This window comes from Globicephala melas, chromosome 11, assembly GCF_963455315.2.
Source record: "Globicephala melas chromosome 11, mGloMel1.2, whole genome shotgun sequence".
Classification (NCBI taxonomy): Eukaryota; Metazoa; Chordata; class Mammalia; order Artiodactyla; family Delphinidae; genus Globicephala; species Globicephala melas.
The window spans coordinates 94,955,486-94,974,973 of record NC_083324.2 but is presented as its reverse complement, the minus strand read 5'-3'; the positions used below and the strand labels follow the sequence as shown (position 1 = coordinate 94,974,973).

The following is a 19,488-nucleotide window of genomic DNA, read 5'->3' as shown; positions in this document are numbered from 1 at the left end:
CGCTTCGCGGCATGTGGGATCTTCCCAGACCGGGGCACGAACCCGTGTCCCCTGCATTGGCAGGCGGACACTCAACCCCTGCGCCACCAGGGAAGCCCTGTGCAGAAGGTTTTTAGTTCAATGTAGTCCCACTTGGTTTTGCTTTTTTGTTTTTTAATTTTTAAAATTTATTTATTTATTGGCTGCGTTGGGTCTTCATTGCTGCGCACGGGCTTTCTCTAGTTGCGGCGAGCGGGGGTTACTCTTGGTTGCTGTGCACGGCCTTCTCATTGCAGTGGCTTCTCTTGTTGCAGAGCACAGGGTCTAGGCGTGTGGCCTCCAGTAGTTGTGGCTTGCGGGCACTAGAGCGCAGGCTTGATAGTTGTGGCGCATAGGCTTAGTTGCTCCGCGGCATGTGGGCTCTTCCTGGACCAGGGCTTGAACCCATTTTCTCTGCATTGGCAGGTGGATTCTCAACCACTGCACCACCAGGGAAACCCTATTTTTGTTTTTGTTGCTTGTGCTTTTGGTGTCAGATCCAAAAAGTCATCACCAAGACCAATGTCAAGGAGCTTATCCCCCTACGTTTCTTTCTAGGAGTTCTGTGGTTTCACGTCTCACGTTCGGGAATTCCCTGGCCGTCCAGTGGTTAGGACTCCACGCTTTCACTGCCGAGGGCCCGGGTTCAGTCCCTGGTCAGGGAACTAAGATCCCACAAACCACACGGCACAGCCAGGAAAAAAAAAAAAGGTCTCACATTCAAGTCTTTAATCCTTTTTAAGTTATTTTTTGTATATGGTGTAAGATAGGGGTCCAGTTTCATTCTTTTGCATGCAGCTGTCCAGTTTTCCCAGCACCATTTATTGAAGAGACTGTCCTTTCTTTCCAAATATATTTACTTTGTATCCACTTCAATGCCATGTTTTCAGAGAATGGATGATTGGAGGTTGTTCTTTCAAAGCCTTTACTCTCGAGCTCTGTACTTATTTCCATGATATTCATTCCCCCATAATCTTTCTCTTCAACCAGATTTAAAAGATCAGAACTTAACTGTGAAAATATCAGAGGATAAAACTGCAGTCTTGCCTAAGCAGGCTGAAGATGCTAAGCTCATCCTAAAGGAGTTAGCTTCCTGCCGTGATCAGCCCCCTCTTCCAGGTATTTCCTCATTAGGCACCCCCTTCCCTAGCCCCAGTCCTCACATAATTCCTCCTTCATCGAAAATCTGTAATTCTGCCCTCAGTTCAAGTTGGAGCTACTTCTTTGAGCTCCTTGGGGTTCTACAGAAAAAAAGGCCCTCCTGCCTAGGACTCCAAATGCCCTCCCATGTCCCTTATGAAAACTGCCCACCCCAGACCCTGAAGTCCCGGCTAGGTGTCGGGGGGTCTCCTGGAGAGGCTGAACACTTCCCCATAGGGTTTCTCCTCCCTCTGGACTTTGGTCTGTCTAGACTAACTTCTCGCCACCCCACTTCCAAGAAAGCCTTCTTGGTTTCTCTCTGGTCAGATGTGCTATCACATTTTCAACTTTCTCCTGCACTTAATCTAAGCAAAACTCCCTAAAGCAGTTTTCCTGTAAAAATAGCCTCCTCTTTATTCTGTGCAGAATCTAGAAATATCACAACATTTAGAGCTGAAAGGAGCCTTAGGGAACATCTTTAGTTCCTAAAGTTGTACAAATATGGAAATTGAGAGTCAGAGAGATCAAATGGCTAGCTGACTACACTGTTCCGTAAGATGAGTTAACATTTGCTGGCTTCATTGCCCATTTATTATAAATTTTAATAAAAGCATTTCCGTTAATAAGACCACATATTTTTCTATTAATTCCTTCTTTACAGAAAGATGTGCCAAGTCATATGTGGGGTGGAGGGAGGAGGGGATTTTAGATATAGTTAACACTATAATAACAGTTATTTTCCTTTTAGGTTCTCCCTTCATTGTATAGGTTGCTACTAACACATTCTTATAACCACTGGGGAACATCTGTGTAGTTAGAATGGTTTAAGTGTATTCTTTTAGGTTCACTATAAAGTTACCCCACAAACGTACATCATTTCGTCCTCATGCCTCAGTGGTTCAGGGATATGTTTGGAAGGGTCATGTAGAGTTTTTTTGCACTACAATTTGCAGAATTTTTATGACCTGCGTGCACCTTTCACCCAGATCAATGGTTTCAGCATTTCCTCTCCTTCGATACTGATCAGTTATTGAACATCCTCTAGTTGGTATATCTTTCAGCAGTGACAGCTTAGGACCGATGGTATCTAGGATAACCAACCCATCCTGGTTTGCCCAGGACTTTTTCAGTTTTAGCACTAAAATAATCCCATGTCCCGGGAAATCCCTCAGTCCCGGGTGAACTGGACAGTTGGTCACCCTAAGTACTGCCCTTACACATTCCTGCTCATCTTTCCAACGCCCAAGGCCTCTCAGGACTGAGAATTAGTGCCCTAGGTATTTATGTTCCACAGAACAGCACTGATCATTTACTGGAAGAAGAAAAAAAAAAAAGAGATAACTGAAACTACTCCGTTCTGTAGGTTACAACACATTAAGACACACTGAGGGGTAGTAATCAAAACTACACTATCAGACCCGAGAGCCCTAACCAAAGCAGACCGGGCCTGAGCCTACCCTATTTATAACAATTTTCCCATTGTTTTTGAAGGGAAAGGATCAAGTTTAAGGATGTCATTTAAAGGGATGGATTGGTAAATATAAAATTTGAATCTAAAACCACTTGAACCAGTGGGAGAATCAAATGCAAAGATTTTCTTCAATTCAGTACAAATACAGAACATATCTTGGAGGCAAATTTTTTCCAGGTTTAATTTATGGGAAAGCAGAAGACACATCTGCTTTTGGGGATTTATCTAAGCACTCTGCCCTAACAAACTGTCTAAACTCAAGTAAATGACAGGTCCTATGGGGAAAGAAGCTAGTATGATAGTGGATTGAATAAACTGAAAACGAGTCAAGAATTTAATAGGGCTATTAAAATTATTTGTTGGAGGAAGCCACTGCCTATCTCTATTTTAAGACTTTTGTTTTCTTTGAGTATCTTCAAAATACAGATCTCTGGTAGCAGCTGAATGATAAAATATTGTCTCTTAGAAGAAATATCTCCTTGCAACTTCAACTTTCAAAACTATGGGGGTGGAGGAGTTTGGCAGTACTTTGTATGAGAAGGGTACCAGAAGAATATCCCAGATTTGGAAATATGTGGGACATGCAAGGTCTTCTCCTTAAGAATTTGCCATTTTTTTTTCTCAGAGCACACATTTGGAAACGGAAAAGTTGTATAGAAAGACAAAGAGTCACCAATTCTGTCCCTTGAGATTTAACAAAATATAGCCAAAGGTAAAATTAGTGTGTGTTTGTTTTTTTGCTTTTGTTTTTGCTTTTGCTTGGAAAACTGGAATTAAATCTGGGCCATTAACCACAAGAGGGAAAGAAATTTGCTACCCAAAGGAGGCTGCTAGGGACGTAGGAAAAAGCAGTGTGATCTTGGAAGAATGAGGCTAAGCTGGGGTGACGGTATGCGGAATAGTATATAGTAAAATACAGAAGGCTTCTTAGCCAGATTTACTTTCATAGACTTTCTATGATGCTTTTTAAAAAATTGGGACACTAAGGCACAGTGATCCCAAGAAACTTTCTTAAGGTCACATAGTAAACAGCAGAGCCCAATTTAAACCCGTTCCAAAGCCTTGGTCTTCGCCAGCATGCTCTATCACAACCTTTTTGCAGGGTGCACCAGCTCGCTGGGTCTCTGGAGAACAGGTTCAAGAGACTGCAGCTGGGAATGCAGGGCAGTTCCCTTACTCTGGGGTGTAGGGAGAGGGCTGAAGGGGCTGGAGCTGCCTTGATGGCTCCCATCTGTACTTTGGGGTCTTTTAGGTAAAGAATGACCCATCAAGCACTACTGTTCTGCTTCACTAAAGGTACCTAGGAAGGTGGGTGGGTGCTTCAGTTTCTATATGAACCAAGTCTGGCAACAGAGAGAGATTCTGTAAGTTTTGTTGAGTACGCCTTCTGTGCAAGGCATTGCTCTAAGCTCTTTTTATGTACTAATCTATTTAAATCTCTTTGGAACGCTATGAAATCAGTGTTCCTAATATATTTGTTTTACAGAAGAAGGGAAGCCGAGGCATATAGCCCAGTGCTCTGCACTGTAACCCCAACAGGGTATGCAACGGGATTCATGCAGCAGGTACAAGGGTGACCAACATTACCATTTTCCCTCATTTCACATTTCTTCCTCTGGAAAGTGATTGCAAAGACTCTGATATTACAAAATTTAGGCCTGGAGAAACTTGATTATTATCTAGAAAAGAAATCAGCCAGTGACATACAGCCTGGGGGCTAAATCTGGCCTATTTTTGTATTGGCCACAAGCTAAGAATGATTTTACATTTTTAAATGGTTGTAAAAGAAAAAAAAATTATTTTATGACATGAAAATAAGAAATTGAGTTATCAGTGTCCATGAATAAAGTTTTAGCAGGACACAACCTCATACGGTTATGGCGACTTTCAGAATTTTCAGAACACAGTCATAGAGTTGAGTGGTTGCCTCAGAAACCAAAGGGCTCTCAAGCCTAAAATATTTACTACCTGGCCCTTTACAGAAAAAGCACTGACGTCTGATATAGAAGCATGTGGTAGACATATTTGCCTAACATTTTTTTCAGAAAAAGTTTTGTCAGAATTGTGAGTTTCCTAGATAATTTAAAGGCTGCCCTTTTGTGCACAAAATGGTTAATTAAAAAAAAAACTATTTGAATAAACATATTTCAGAAATTCCTTTTTAAATAAACTATGCAAAATATATGTACAAGAATATATTAATAAATTTATATTTCACTGAGTGTTCCTACTCTGCTTGTTTTCAACCCCAAAGCACTGGGTTGGCCTTCACAGTTTTCAAGCCCTTTCATTAACTTATTTGATAATTTTAAATACTAGAGGTATTGATCTATAGTAATAAAATGGTCATGGGGCTGTACAAATGCCAGTCATTCTTTAATTGAATGATCTTGCACTGTTTTTGGAGTTTTTCTTTTCTTTTTTTTTTTTTTAATTGAAGTATAGTTGATTTCCAGTATTATGTTAGTTTTAGGTATACAGCAAAGTGACTCAGTTAAGTGTGTGTGTGTGTGTGTGTGTGTAATTTTATTTTTAGATTATTTTTCATTATAGGTTATTACAAGGTATTGAATATAGTTCCCTGTGCTATACAGTAAATCCTTGTTATTTATTTTATATATAGTAGTCTGTATCTGTTAATCCCATACTCCTAATTTATCTCCCCCCTTTCCCCTTTGGTAACCATAAGTTTGTTTTCTATGTCTATGAGTCTGTTTCTGTTTTGTATATAGATTCATTTGTAGTAATTTTTAGATTCCACATATAAGTGATATCATATTTGTCTTTGTCTGACTTACTTCACTTAGTATGCTATTCTCTAAGTCCATTCATGTTGCTGCAAATGGCAATGTTCCATCCTTTTTTATGGCTAAGCAATATTCTATTGTGTGTGTGTGTGTGTATATATATATATATATATATATATATATATATATACACCACATCTTCTTAAGCCAATCGTCTGTTGATTGGTACTTGGGTTGTTTCCATGTCTTGGCTATTGTAAATAGTGCTGCTATGAACCTTGGGGTGCACATGTCTTTTCAAATTCAGGTTTTCATCTTTTCTGGATATATGCCTGGGAGTGGGATTGCTGGATCATTTGGTAGCTCTATTTTTAGTTTTTAATGGAAACTTTTGGAGTTTATCTCAAACCTACTTCACTCTGAGTATATCACTTATTGCTGACAAAAGGGCGCCCAATCTACCAGTTCTATATGCCTCTTCTAATTTGTGATTTCTTATCTGCTTAGATCTGAGAAAGTTTGTTATGATTGTGTCTAAACTAAAAGTGAATAAGCTAAGTCTCAAGAGAGCTTCATACAGAGGAGCTTTGATGCTTAAACCAAAGACGATAAAGTGCATCCTGGGGGCCAGTGCAGTCTCCAGGGTGCATATGTGTGCATGCACTCGTGTCTTAAAAATTTGTTCATTACTTGATAACATGTAAAGAGTTTGGAAATTTTTTCAAATAAAATTCAGATTTCTCCTTCCTCTCCAAATATCTGAGGAGCTGGCAGCACTGGCCCCATGACCCCACGTTATTCAGGGCTGACTTTGAGAAGGAGGGGCGTGCTTTAGGTGGGGCAAGCACCTGAAGGCTCTTTACCCCCATCTGCACCCTCCCTCAATGTCCACAACACCGCGGCCAAGTGTTTGCTGCCGCTCGTGAACTCACTAGCCCTGTTTTTGTTGCCCTCCACCAGCTTCACCAGCTTTTTTCACTTACTTTCTCGCTTACCTGCCTGTACACATTTGAGTGTGTGAATCCAGCCTACCAAGTGTGATCATTATTTTGGTTGCTGGGAGATGTTTTCTTGTTTACTGTCTGGGTCTCGCTTGTGGCCAGTGTTTGAGGTTGTCAGAATGACATCACCAAAGCCTTCGATGAGAAGCAGGATGGTGTAACCTTGGGAGAGATGAGACGGCCTGGCAAAAAACATTGCCTTGATTCAATAGCCAGTAACTGTGCCGAAAGAAGCAATCAGAGGTAAAGGAGAACTCTAAGGACTTGGGAACAGGTCAGGCCCAGACTGTAGCCCTGCCCCTGCAAGAAGTCATTCACGTTTGCCTCTGAGACACCAGCGGGGGTAGGTGCACAGCTCAAATGAGGTTAATGAGAGCTAAAGTGACTGTAAAGGAAAAAATATCCCACCGCGTTCTCCAGAACCCCCCCCCATAGCCTAGCCTTTTGTTTTAAGGTTTGAGCCAAGCGAATTTTGTGTTGTTAGTGGCTGTCCTTGTGCTGTCTCCTTGATTGTGACAGTAAAGGTTATCCTGGGGGCAGAGAGAGGCAGGGAGTGATACAAAATGTCCACTTGACGACCGTTTTCAATATGGTAAGCCAGCTAGAGTGAAGAGAGCAGAAATCCTGTCCTGGTTGGAAGTTAATAGCTTAGCCTGCCCAATTATTTGCTGGAAGAAAATTCCTGTTCAGTTGCCACAGATACCAGGCCAAACAAACCTACAGCTGGGCCAGCCGCTAAAAAAGGCATCGCATTCTAATCTCTGGCTGTTCATCTAAATCATTGTAAATAAGGCAGAACAGACCAGAGAAGGGGTTTGGGATCCTGCTATTTTGAGCTGTTAATCACATTGTACCCCCTTCTCATTTGCAACCTGCTTTGACTAAATCATGTTGAAAGATTTGTTGAGTTTGCTTTGCATTGGCATTGGATCAGAGCTCCCCCTTGTAGGATCAAGGGTCGAGACAAAAGGAGGGGGAAAACCAACAGAACCTGCAATGAGAGCCCTTTGTGCCCACTTCTCTCTGCCTCTCCTCCCAAGTTCTGCTGATTCCTGCCATTCACTTCGCAGAAAAGGGTGTGGGTCTAGTAAGAACAAAGGGAACGGAAGGTATCAAAGCAGACTATTCAGTACTTCCCTTCATGAACCCACATTTCTAGGATTCCCCCACCCCCCAGGGGGGTGAAAGAAGATAATGATGGGGAAGGAAAAGAGTGAAATTTAACCTTCATTCTTTTAGAGTGGCAATAAATCAACCCATCTGAAAGCCTTAAGAATGTAAATGTTTTTCTTTTCCGTTACTAAGAACAGAAATCAAAATATCAGTTCCTTAACAGGGTCAGAAATGCTGGATGTTTTTCGAAAGGGAAACAACAGCAACAATAATCGCTAATGCTTATTGAACATACACGACCAGATACATAAACCCTGAACAAGAGTTACTCGCTTAATGTTCTTAACAACCACGTGATATAGGAACCACTGTTATTTCCCATCTTGCAGACAAAGAACCTGATGCTTAGAGAGGTTAAGTAACTCCACCCTGCTCGTATAGCTGGTCAGTGACCAGCTGCGATTTGAAGCTAATTAGACTGGCTCCACCTGGACCAGGGAGCTGCAGAACTAAGGCTCTGGCTTCTATCTGCCTGAGTGACTTTGAAAAAATCATTTGTATTGGTCTTAGTTTGCTCATCTGTGATATACAGAGTTGTGTTAGGTGATCTTTAAGAAGCCTGCCAACTCTTTGGGCCTATCTCCAAATCAGTATCTGTCATGTTGACCGAAAAAAAAATCGCACAACCTAAAAATTGAGAATTATGTTTTATTCTGTGGACATTCTGAGGACTTCAAGCCTGGGACAGCTCCGAAGAGGTCAGGGAGGAACCAGGATACACAGGAGTTTTTGCAACAAAGACCAGGTAGTTGGACGATCAAAACATTACTGTTAATTAAAGAAAACCAGGCATCTCAAGTAACTGAATATAGCACTTTCCTATGTATGAGAAGATGCAGAAGTTTGGGCTCATCGAAATCATTCCTTTGATAGGTACCTCAGCTCTCTGGGGCCAGTATCCTGTGCTTTCTCATCTCATCTCCCCAGGGTGCACCCCTGGGGGTGGCTGCAGTGGCAGGCATCATGATGTCTTCATGGCAGGCATCCTGTTTCCATCTTGAGCTCCCTCAGGGTTCCCCATCAGGGGCGGCTGTCATGTGATGGCTTGATGGCTACAACATCCTTTGTTTACTGATGCGGCAGGCAACGTTTTTCATTCTCAGTCACATCCATGCTACTGTTGTCATTCATTAGTCCAGAGCTGTAGGACATGAAGGGGTGGTGTGGGACGGGAAGGGACACAGGGAGATTGCTGCGTTACACACCAGTGTCTTCCTAACAGAAGCAGCTGCTTCAGTTGCCACGTCAGGCCCAGACAGGTAGGAGAGTTGGGTTGACTGCGGGAGTGGGATGGGAGCAGGGCCACTTTTAGCTCCTGTGGCTGCCAGAGTTGATCCGTTAGTTGGGCCAGTAACTTTCCTCCAGAAGCGTCCTTACCACGGGCATTAGTCTGCAACGCACTCCATGTTTGCTGAGCACTGGAGGCACCTGGCACAGGTGACCTAAGAGAAAGCATCTGCAGTGTGACCAGAACTGCTGGGCCTCTCTTCCTGGCTCCCCTGAATTACCCTGACGATACTTCCAGGAATTTTGCAGCAGCCCTGGAAGCCTTTGTTCTTTCTTCAGAGTAAGGAAGTGGGAGAGGGGGTTGGGTAGAAAGGAGAATCTTTTGAGTTCTATGAAACGACCTCTAATCTGAAGATGTCTGGCTTTTAAAGAGACCCAGTGGCTAGTCACTCCACATATGGTAGATAATACTGTGTCAACAGCTCAAGTTATCTGAAGCTCTGTGTGAAATGGGAACCAACTCTTGCTCTCTAGGAACAGTGAGTATCACCTTTCTCCCAGGGAGACGAACTAAGGTGTGTTTATTTCATTTATGCCTCCACACCCACCCTTTAATGTCAAAAGTCACTAGCTTCCTTCTACCCTCATCTCATGCCCCCAAGAGTGTAATTCTTATTTCCCTCTACTCACAGCCTGCACAGACATATATGTACTATGTAACATCATCAGAAATTGTCTGATTTAATTCAGGGAACACCTACCTCTCTATTAGACTTTTTTTTTTTCCCCCTCGCCTCTGACAATCTTCTACTTAGGCATGTTGCAAGGGCATTTTTCCTTATCTGTGTCTGTATACGCCCGGAGGTAGAGGTATCACTGAGAGGAAAAGAAGTGGCAGAGAAACAGGAAGAGAAATAAACCCGCGGAGCAGAAGTCCAAAGGCTGTAGTTTCCAAGGACTGCTAGCGGGTTGCGGGGCTAACCAGAAAAATGAGAACCACTTAATTCGAAAAGGAAGGGGAAAGCCTAAGACTAGAAGGGAGATCAGATCGGAATAGATTGGATGGAGGGGGTGGGATAAAGCCAGAGAAACAGCCTGCGTGAAACGAGCCGTCCGTCATTCCAGACCAGAACGCAACTTGCTAAGATCCACTGGCGTCTTGTATGCAAATGAGAAGGGCTTCCCGGAGGCTGGGCTGAGCCAGACGCATTCTACTAGCAGCCGGGATTCAGCACCGAGGCTTGAAGACCAGTGCGCGTTAAGAAGCATCTCTGGCCATCACCAAGAGAGGATGGATGCCACCCAGAAGCAGAGAATAAATGAGGATTAAAGGACCCGGGAAAAGGAAGCCCTCTTGAGAAACTGTTGAAATTCAAGATTGGCAAAGGAGGTTCAATTCCACTTCTTCACACTTGTGGTTTCAAGAACCGATGGTTTCTCAATCCCTGGAGAGAGACTCCTTCCCCAGGGAAGTGAAAATAATGAGCTTTTGGAGGTATTGCTTTTTTGCTTTCACGGTGGTCAGTGTGGTTATTTTTGTGATACTTTACAATAGCCAGTTAAGCCAGCCAAAAAGTTACGGGAGGCTGAATAGTTCCAATGAAAGGGATTTTAGGATGCATGCCTGTAATTATGCCTTAGAAGATAAGTCATCCTTTTTGTGGGAAAAGACACTGACATCACCTGTGGGAAGTGTCCCTTGCAAGGACTACCTGATCCAGAATCACTACATCACGAGCCCCCTGTCGAAAGAAGAAGCTGTGTTCCCTTTGGCATATGTCATGGTCATCCATAAGGACTTCGATACTTTCGAAAGACTCTTCAGAGCTGTCTATATGCCCCAAAACGTCTACTGCATTCATGTGGATGAGAAAGCCACAACTCAGTTTAAGAAATCTGTGTGGCAGCTACTGAGCTGCTTCCAGAATGCTTTTCTTGCTTCAAAGGTAGAGCCTGTGGTCTATGCAGGAATTTCCAGGCTCCAGGCTGACCTGAACTGCCTGGAAGACCTTTTAGCTTCTGAAGTTCCGTGGAAGTACGCCATCAACACCTGTGGGCAAGATTTTCCCCTGAAAACCAACAGGGAGATCATTCAGTATCTGAAAAGATTTAAAGGGAAAAACATTACCCCGGGGGTCCTGCCTCCCAATCATGCAATAAAGCGGACTAAATATGTCCACCGAGAGCACTTAGGCAGAGGTGGCTCTTTTGTGAAAAATACTAATATTTTGAAAACCTCCCCTCCACACCAGCTGACCATCTACTTTGGCACTGCCTATGTGGCCCTTACCAGAGAGTTTGTCAAGTTTGTCTTCCAAGACCAAAGGGCCATTGATCTGCTACACTGGTCCAAAGATACCTTTTCCCCTGATGAACATTTCTGGGTGACACTTAATAGGATCCCAGGTAGGTACGAATTTCCATTCCCATTTTTTCTTATCCATACTCAGTTGAGTTTGCTAACATTCAGCTCCTCTTTGAAATGATCTGGAAAAAAAAATAAATGCTTAGAAAGCTATTAGTCTGCTTGCTTTTTAGTGACCGTTTGGTGACAGCTCTACTGTCTTATGACTGTGCTATATAGAGATAGAATAAATATGCCGGGTTCCCGGAGTTCCGGCAAAACTACCTTTGAAGGTGTATCACATGGTTCCCGACCTTTGGCTCAGTCTTTTTTCTTTAAATTGAGATATAATCGACATACAGTAGCTCAGTCTTTGGAATGAATGTCTTTCGTAGTCCTTGATAAGCACAGCTATAACATAATGAGACATTTTGAATAAGCATTGTAGAATTTAGGAGTTGAAATAGGTAGTGTTTCTTTCAGAGGCTGTTACACAGTATTACACTGATGCTTAAAGTTCACGGGTCGGGGGGCGCGGGAGGTGGGGGGGGTGTCTGTTTTCAGAATCTTCGACTCCTCTTTAGATGTTTCCAAATTATCACTGTGGCTTAAACGTTTCCAGTCTTAGGCCTGAACAGGTGTCCAGGTCTCAACCGACTGGGTTCAGTAAATCTACTCTGATACTTTATTGCCTGGAAGAATGGGTAACAGTGAGTTGAAACATACGAGAGAGATTCTAGCTGGAGTTGACCCAAAGTCAGCTCTCAATTTTTAAGCCCATTTTCTTATTAGAAGTTTGCATTTGCAGCCTCTTGTTTTTATATACTGTGAAGTCTTTCCCGTTGTTCATGATAATTTGGGGCCAAAGTATCAGAGGCGTGCAGGCAGAAAACAGCACCAAACTCCCTCTGTGATTTAGGACTGGGTTTCTTTTCAAAAGTCTGTTTTCCATATGTTGTCTAGGAAGACGTATGTGACCCGTAGGGCCTCTTCCTGGTGATGTCCCAATGCACCGGTTTCTACTATTGTACCAGCGTGGGTGTGGGCGTCAGCTCTGTGGGGAGGTGACCCCATGCCTGCCATGCTTGAAATACCCCCCTGCTCTTGCCTGTATCATCGTTATTGTTGACACGTGTGGGTGCTACCTTCATATCTGCAAGTAGACTTATAGCAATTATTAGGTGCTCGATGACTCAACGTCCCTAAGTGCTAATCTAGAATGGTGGTTATAGAAACCTACTTAGAGAGGGGCAGAAAAAGGACCTGCAAGGTGGCTGGGGACAGAGGCCTGCAGTTAATTTCAGACGATACTAGGTTAACAGTTCACAAAGACTTGCAGGAGGGGGAGTGAATCAACATGTATCACAGTGAAGTGAGCGTCCTACTTATTCACACAAAAGCATTTCACACACGTGTAAACCTACTGTACGTGGCATCTGACGCCGTTCTTGTTAATACAGTTTGTGCCAGATGGGTTACGCTCTACATCATCTCTTTGAATTATGAGAAATTCTCATTGTTATCCTCGCGTACAGATGAGGAAAATGAGGCTTAGAGAGAGTGAAGTATGTGCTCGTATCACACAGCTTGTCCAAGGCAAAGCTGGGATCTGACTCTGGATTCGTGTGGCCTAAAGTCTGAAGTGTTCTCTTGCACCAGGAAAAGGAATAGTCGTTTTTTCTTTCCTGTATAGCTAAAGCGAATTCCATGCAGAACTCCAGAAAGGTAAAAAAGGTGAGGTTGAGGGGCCTCCCTGGTGGCGCAGGGGTTGAGAGTCCGCCTGCCGATGCAGGGGACACGGGTTTGTGCCCTGGTCCGGGAAGATCCCACATGCCTTGGAGTGGCTGGGCCCGTGAGCCATGGCCAATGGGCCTGCGCGTCCGGAGCCTGTGCTCCGCAACGGGAGAGGCCACAACAGTGAGAGGCCCGCGTACCGCAAAAAAAAAAAAAAAAAAAAGTGAGGTTGGGGAAAAAGTGCAGAGGGCAATGGAAGTAGGCCCTACCTGACCACGCTAAGCTGGAAATAAGGTTAGCAGGGATATGGGTGCGTGTGTGCGTGCGTGTGTTTTGGAATCATAGGAAGTTGTCCTGCTGGAACCAGTTGCCACACCCCACCCAGGCTTCTGTGCCTGCTCCCACAGGCCCCATCCAAAACAGGCTTTGGTCTGGCTCTCCCTTCTCTGAGCCAGTGGAAGTGGAAAGCGTTCCTCAGGTCGTGTGCTCACAGAGGCTGGTGGGCGAGGCGCAGCCAGGGTGAATTTGAACCTGATCACTATTATGATAACAAAAGAAAATGAAGTATCTTGAGGACGTTATCTTCCTACAGAATAGAAAAGAAGTCTTCAGAAAAATAATAGAACATTCTGACACGTCTATTTTCAGCACTCAACAAATATTTATTTAGCCCTGCTAAATAAATTTAGCGTGGTACCCGGCACTATTCTGTACACTGAGGGTGGCTCTGGAAGCAGATGACTATGACCTTATGGAATTTAAGTTTGGAGATTTGAGTGGTTGAGTATTAAGTGTAGTGACTCTTTAGTATATGGGGCTAATTTTAGTATGTTGAGCTAATTTTCCCCCTGCTCGGACCCCTAAAAATGTTGTGGGTTTTTTGTTTTTTTTCCTGAATATCTGTCCCTATTTTAAAAACGTTTTTTAAAAGCTTTTTTTAAAAAAACAGTAAATCTATTCATGAGTTTTAACATTTTAAAATTTTATACTCCATCAGCTGCTGGTTTTAATGCTTCCTTATATTCTTCCAGAGATATTTTATTAAGTTTATAGACAAAACTAATTAAGCATCATGTGTGGAAAACAGCATATGTACTTTTTTTTTAAGTTCACCACAAAAATACACAAAAAGAAAAATGGTCCTTATTTTAGGCACCCTATTGTCTGTAAGTGAGAAACAAAAAACTACAAGATGTATTCTTTGTTTAAATAGATCATATGCAGACATTCAGGAAGCTAATTTTCATTTAAAAGCTCAACTATTTTTTTTTAAATTTTGAAGCATTTTTAAATCTAGGTGCAAGGAATTTTGCAGGGCAAAGGCGCCAAGGAGCTTTGCTTCCAGAGTCAAGGGATGGTGGCTGTACAGAACTCTCAGATAGGCTGGTAGAATACCTGTCATTCCCTTCCTTAAAGCTTTTCAGTGACTTCCTTATCTTGAGGCTCAAGTTGAAGGTCTTTTTTTTGGGGGGGGCCGCACCCCGCGGCCTGCGGGATCTTAGTTCCCCGACCAGGGATCGAACCCCCGCCGCCACCCCTACCCCGCTTTCGGCAGTGAAAGCGCAGAATCCTCACCAACCACTAGATGGCCAGGGAACTCCCAAAGGCAGCATAACCTCTGTGACCCGACTTCCCCTCCTGCCCCGCCCCATCTCTCTACCCTCAGTTCTTCTTTCCTGACACCTCACACTTCATGTTCCAGCAACTGCTTGGTCCTGCACACTTCTGCGATTTTCACTTAAATTTTTTCTGGTGGCTTTTTATGATGTCTTCTCTGGGCCACTTCCTATCATCTCTCTCTGACTAATCCCATTCATCCTTTGTAACCCTCCTTGGATGTCACCTCCTTCAGAAGCCATGCCTGATAACCCACCTCCCAGATGGTTGGTACGCCAGCTCTGGGTTCTCCTGTACTCCCTGACACTGCTGCCAGCATTGAATTATAATTACCTGCTAAGTGAAAATTTCTTCTGCCCTTCCTCCGCAGGGTTTGGGTTCCTTAAGGGTGAGAAATATGACATCCATTTTTATCTTCCCCATCACTACCCTGACACTGCGACCTATCACTGTGCCTGACCTGAAGATACGGGTACAGTGCTAGATGCTCGTGGGTTGGGTCTGGGGAGGGGCTGGATGGTTATGAGAAGATCAGAGGGTGGTGCCCCCTACCTGGGGTGGGTAGGGTGAAGGTCATTTTCGACAGAATTAGAGAAACAATGGGTAAGTTACTGCTTGAATGTCCAGTTTCATAATAGCCAGGCCAACAAATGATACCAGTAAAGATAAAGATATCCAATACCTTGTAGAATTAGCAAGAGTTCCAGTTGAAATATTAAGAGGGCAGAATCCTTCCTTAGAACATCTGGTTCCCAGGTAGCCAGCCTGGGAACAGGTTGGCCCATCATGCCCTTCATTCTGATGACCAGAGAAAGCACTGGTACCCTATGTGAACTCCTCCAGTTAGTTTCTGTTTTACCTGCACCTGGTTTGAGATTCTCCCACTACTTGGCACTTACCCAACCCTGCTGTTTGTCCCATTCCTGGCCTACTCTTGGTTCCTGCGGTGGGCTTCTTCTGTTTGAATTTGACCTCAGCTACTGGCTTGGGGCAAAAAAAGTGAGCCTAAGGAAATGAAAGGTTAAGGAAAGACAACAATAGAAAGAAACTTGAGAAACATTTCTCCAGGTGTAGCTCTCAGCAAATGTAAACACTGAGTTATTTGGAAGGTATGTGTTGACGGAAAGGTTACCAGGGGCTTAAATCTGGGTGGGGCTGGCTCAGCCCCAGGCTTTTTCGAAGTATGTGTTGTGTTTTCTGTACATCAGCCTAAATTTACAGTTCAGTTGCTAGCACCACAAAGGATGCGTTCAGTTACACTGATTTTACCAGAGACCAAGAATTATAACCATTGATGGACTGGTAGAATCATGTTTTAATGAACATCATTAGAACATTCAGGTTTATAATAAAGTTATCTTGGGGGGGCGGATGATAATCTACACTGGTACTTATTGTGTCGATATGGAGATAAATTCAGATTGAAGGAGAAATTACACAAAACAGACACTTCCTTGGCTTCTTGTCTATTGAACAGAGTTTTCGAATGACCTGACTTTTGTATGGCCAGATAATATTAAATACACATAATAAATTTGGACATGATTTTCAAAATGTTGTATTAGCTATGTGGGCTTGTTTGGGTTCTTTTGCCTCCTTGGTAAGTGCTCTAGGCAATTTGGGGCAGTCATTTGGGTGAGGTCATAGGGCAAGGCTTATAATCTACAAGGTATCCTGGCTCTTGGGAACCCAGATGCCATGCTCCTTGTAGAGAAACCATAGGCAGGTTACAGAGTATTTGCTTAATTAAACTATACTGAAGCTGGAGCTATTTGAAAGCTCATTTATAATGCCTCTGGACATTGACTGTGCTGTATAATACTTGGATCATCTTCATTGGGGAATCTGTGCCCGAATATTTTTTGCCCCTGCTACCCTGTGAAGGAAATAATCTGGAAATACTGCCCTTAATTAGCTTTTAACCCCTAATCCCTAGAACAACATTATGCAAGACAAGAAAATTTGGATTTTAGTATATGTGCACATTTAATTAAGTACAAATACCGTTGCAATTGGTAAATAAGCTGAACTTAGCATGAATTTAATTCTTGCAGAAAGGATTAATGTATTGATAGGTACTGCTTTAGAACTGGCAAGGCCATTTTTCCAGCTTTCCTTCCACCTCTAGTTATTTTCTACCAACTGTCTGAAACTAATCTTTTCTAGAAACATCAAGGTTTTAGTTTTTTTTTTTTTTTTAACAAAGCATAGTATTGCATTTCAATTACTCTTTTTTTTGGCCACACCATGCAGCATGCGGGATCTTAGTTCCCCAACCAGGGCTTGAACCTGTGCCCCCTGCAGTGGAAGCATGGAGTCCTAACCACTGGACTGCCAGGGAATTCCCTCAATGATTCTTTAAAACAGTAACATATTAGTTGCATATCAAAATCATAATAGATATATAATCAGTGTCTCCATGATTTCGTTATCATCTGTATCTCTGCTTTCTCTGAACCACGGCAACAGAATCTCCTGATATCCCCCCTGGAGTCCACATGATACTATGAAAAGGCTTTGCAACCTGATAAGTGTAGTTTACGTCTTGGCTCCCATTACCTGCTAACTATGTGATACTGGTCTTAGTCTACGCTGAGTCTCAGTTTACCCATCTGTGATGATGGAAATAATAAATAGTATTTAGTTTCAGGATAAGTTATCAATATTAAATAAGATAATGTATGTAGTGCAGTGGTTACCAAACAGAGCAGGCTTTAGAATCCACTGTAGGGCCTGTTAAAACACAGATTGCTGGGTCCCAGCCCCAGGGTTTCTGATTCAGCAGGACAGGAGCAGGCCCCAGAATTTGTAGTTCTAACAAGTTACCAGGGGATAACCTTGCTAGAAGCCCACCTTGAGAACCGCTGGCACAGACCATCTTTTACAGATTGGCACGTTCCCAGGTTTGCAGCAAATGCTGGTTCTGTTTATTTCCATCTCCTTAACTGAGAAAAAAGGCAGCCACCAGTAAAAACGAAAGTGAATTTGTATAAGGCAAAGCTTTACAGTGTTGGTTGCTTATGGAGGATACTGTTAAAGTGCTGTGCAGATGACTGATGCTTGGGAAGGACTCGTGTCGAAGAAATATCCGGGGCTTTGGAGTGAGACAAACCTGATGATGAATTTCAGCTCCGCCCTTATTAGCTTTGTGGCCTTGTGTACCAGAACCTTAAGCTCCTCAACTGCACAGTCACAATAAGGTGGCTACTTAGTAAACTTGTTTTGAGAATTGAATGAAAATATTGGGAGTAAAGTGAGAGGTGAAGTGTTTTTCTATTTATTAATATGGTCTAGAATTCCTAAACTAATGAGATTCTCAAGGAAGGTGTTAAATAAAATCCATTTAAATGTCTTTTCATACAAAAGGACGTCTGCACCATGGCTCCACAACCATGTAAAACTAGATGTAAATACACCCAAAGAGGAATAGGAGGAAGTAGAAGAAAATTTAAGCAGTTTAACATGTTGGGATGAGTACTTATTTTTTATAATTTTGATTTCCCTTAACACTATTGGTGTAAATTCTGAATACTGAAAAACCTCGCTTAGGTTTTACAATAATACTGTGAAGTATGTTCTCACATCCATGAGAAGAGTGTTTCCTTAAAAATGCAAAGGACGAGTGTCTTCAGTACTCTATTTTTGAGATCACACCACATGAAAGGAACAGGAGTTGGGATTAATAGGATTGTTTTATTTTCTTAAACCTTACCATGTACAGATGTCTGTTTAGAATAGATGTAATTTCTTGGAAAAGGAAATCAACATAGCCAAGACTTGAAAGAAGTTAGAGAGTCTTTTCACAATCATTCTGTACAGGTTTCTGCTGACTGAACCACATCCTTCCCATTTCAGTGTTCAAACAAACGTTGCCCCTCCTAGCTACTTACACAGGGATCATTTTAAAACTCTGTTATGAAATTTACAAACAGAATGGAGAATGATACAGTAAATCCTGACGTGCCCATCAGCCATTTTCAACAACCATCAACATACTACACATACTAAAAGCAAGAAAACTTAAAATTTATGACATCACTGAGTTGACTCAAATTTTCAGAAATGAGTAACTTCCTTTTTTTCAAAAGAAATGGAAAATGCCAATATTCCAGGCTAAGGCTTTCTATATATCCCATAACAACGATTTGCTGAAAAGTGAAAACCTTTTTAACCCAACTTTTCGGACATATTATATCAACCATATTGAGTTTTCTTCTTCCTTTTTTATTTTTATTTATTTATTTTGGCCACACCGCACAGCTCGCAGGATCTTAATTCCCTGACCAGGGATTGAACCCAGGCCCTGGCTGTGAAAGCTCCAAGCCCTAACCACTGGACTGCCAGGGAACTCCCTCTTCTTCCTTTTTTAAATGGACAAAACTGAATCTATAAGCACAAGTTCTTCAAGCATTAGAGGCAATAATGCTTGTTAAGATGTTCATTTTCTTGGCCTTCCTCTTCCTGCAGGGAATGTGGGAGGAGTGTGTTACTAAGAGTAAGACTTGATTAGTGTGCAGTGTTTAGAGATACTTTTTCCATCTCTTCTAGCGTCTGAATATTCTGCTTCGTCTATATAGGAAAAAAAAAAGACGAATTGATAGTCTTATTATTTTATGAGTCCCCTGTATGTTTGAATTTGGAATTGACTTGAAGATATTTTGCAAATTTCAGCCAAATCTTAATGTATTTCCTGTTACCAGATGTTCTCATGGGCCTCTGTTGGGTTCAATCGTCTTGTTAATTTTTTATGTATATAATGTAATCTGAGATTGAAGGTTTCTCTGGTCTTACAGGGCAGCGTGGAGGGAAGAAAATGGACTCTGGCCTTCTGGCCTTGTCAGCTAACAGCTTGTCTGACACAAACTGTTAACCAACCTTGGCCTCAATTAATTTGGGTTTTAGGACTTAAAGTTTAGAAGGAATTTCTAGCTCCAGCCACTGGACCCTGTAAGAGGGGCCAGTGACCTAGATATTAGATATGCACATGACAAAATTATTTTCTAGGTTCTAGGCTCT

The 19,488-nt window shown here is 42.5% G+C and overlaps 1 protein-coding gene across 4 annotated transcripts in view; it reads left to right on the top strand.

The window, feature by feature from the left end:
* The window catches only part of GCNT2 (glucosaminyl (N-acetyl) transferase 2 (I blood group)), a 90,093-nt gene that overhangs the window by 46,415 nt on the left and 24,190 nt on the right, over positions 1-19,488 (top strand). The window contains exon 1 of one of the 4 annotated variants that reach the window (XM_030881446.2): positions 10,259-11,183. The exons of the other annotated variants lie outside the window; for them this stretch is intronic. Coding sequence (XP_030737306.2) covers positions 10,259-11,183 — 925 coding nt within the window. Of the gene's footprint in view, positions 1-10,258; positions 11,184-19,488 lie in introns of those variants that run through there. 4 annotated transcript variants of the gene reach the window in all.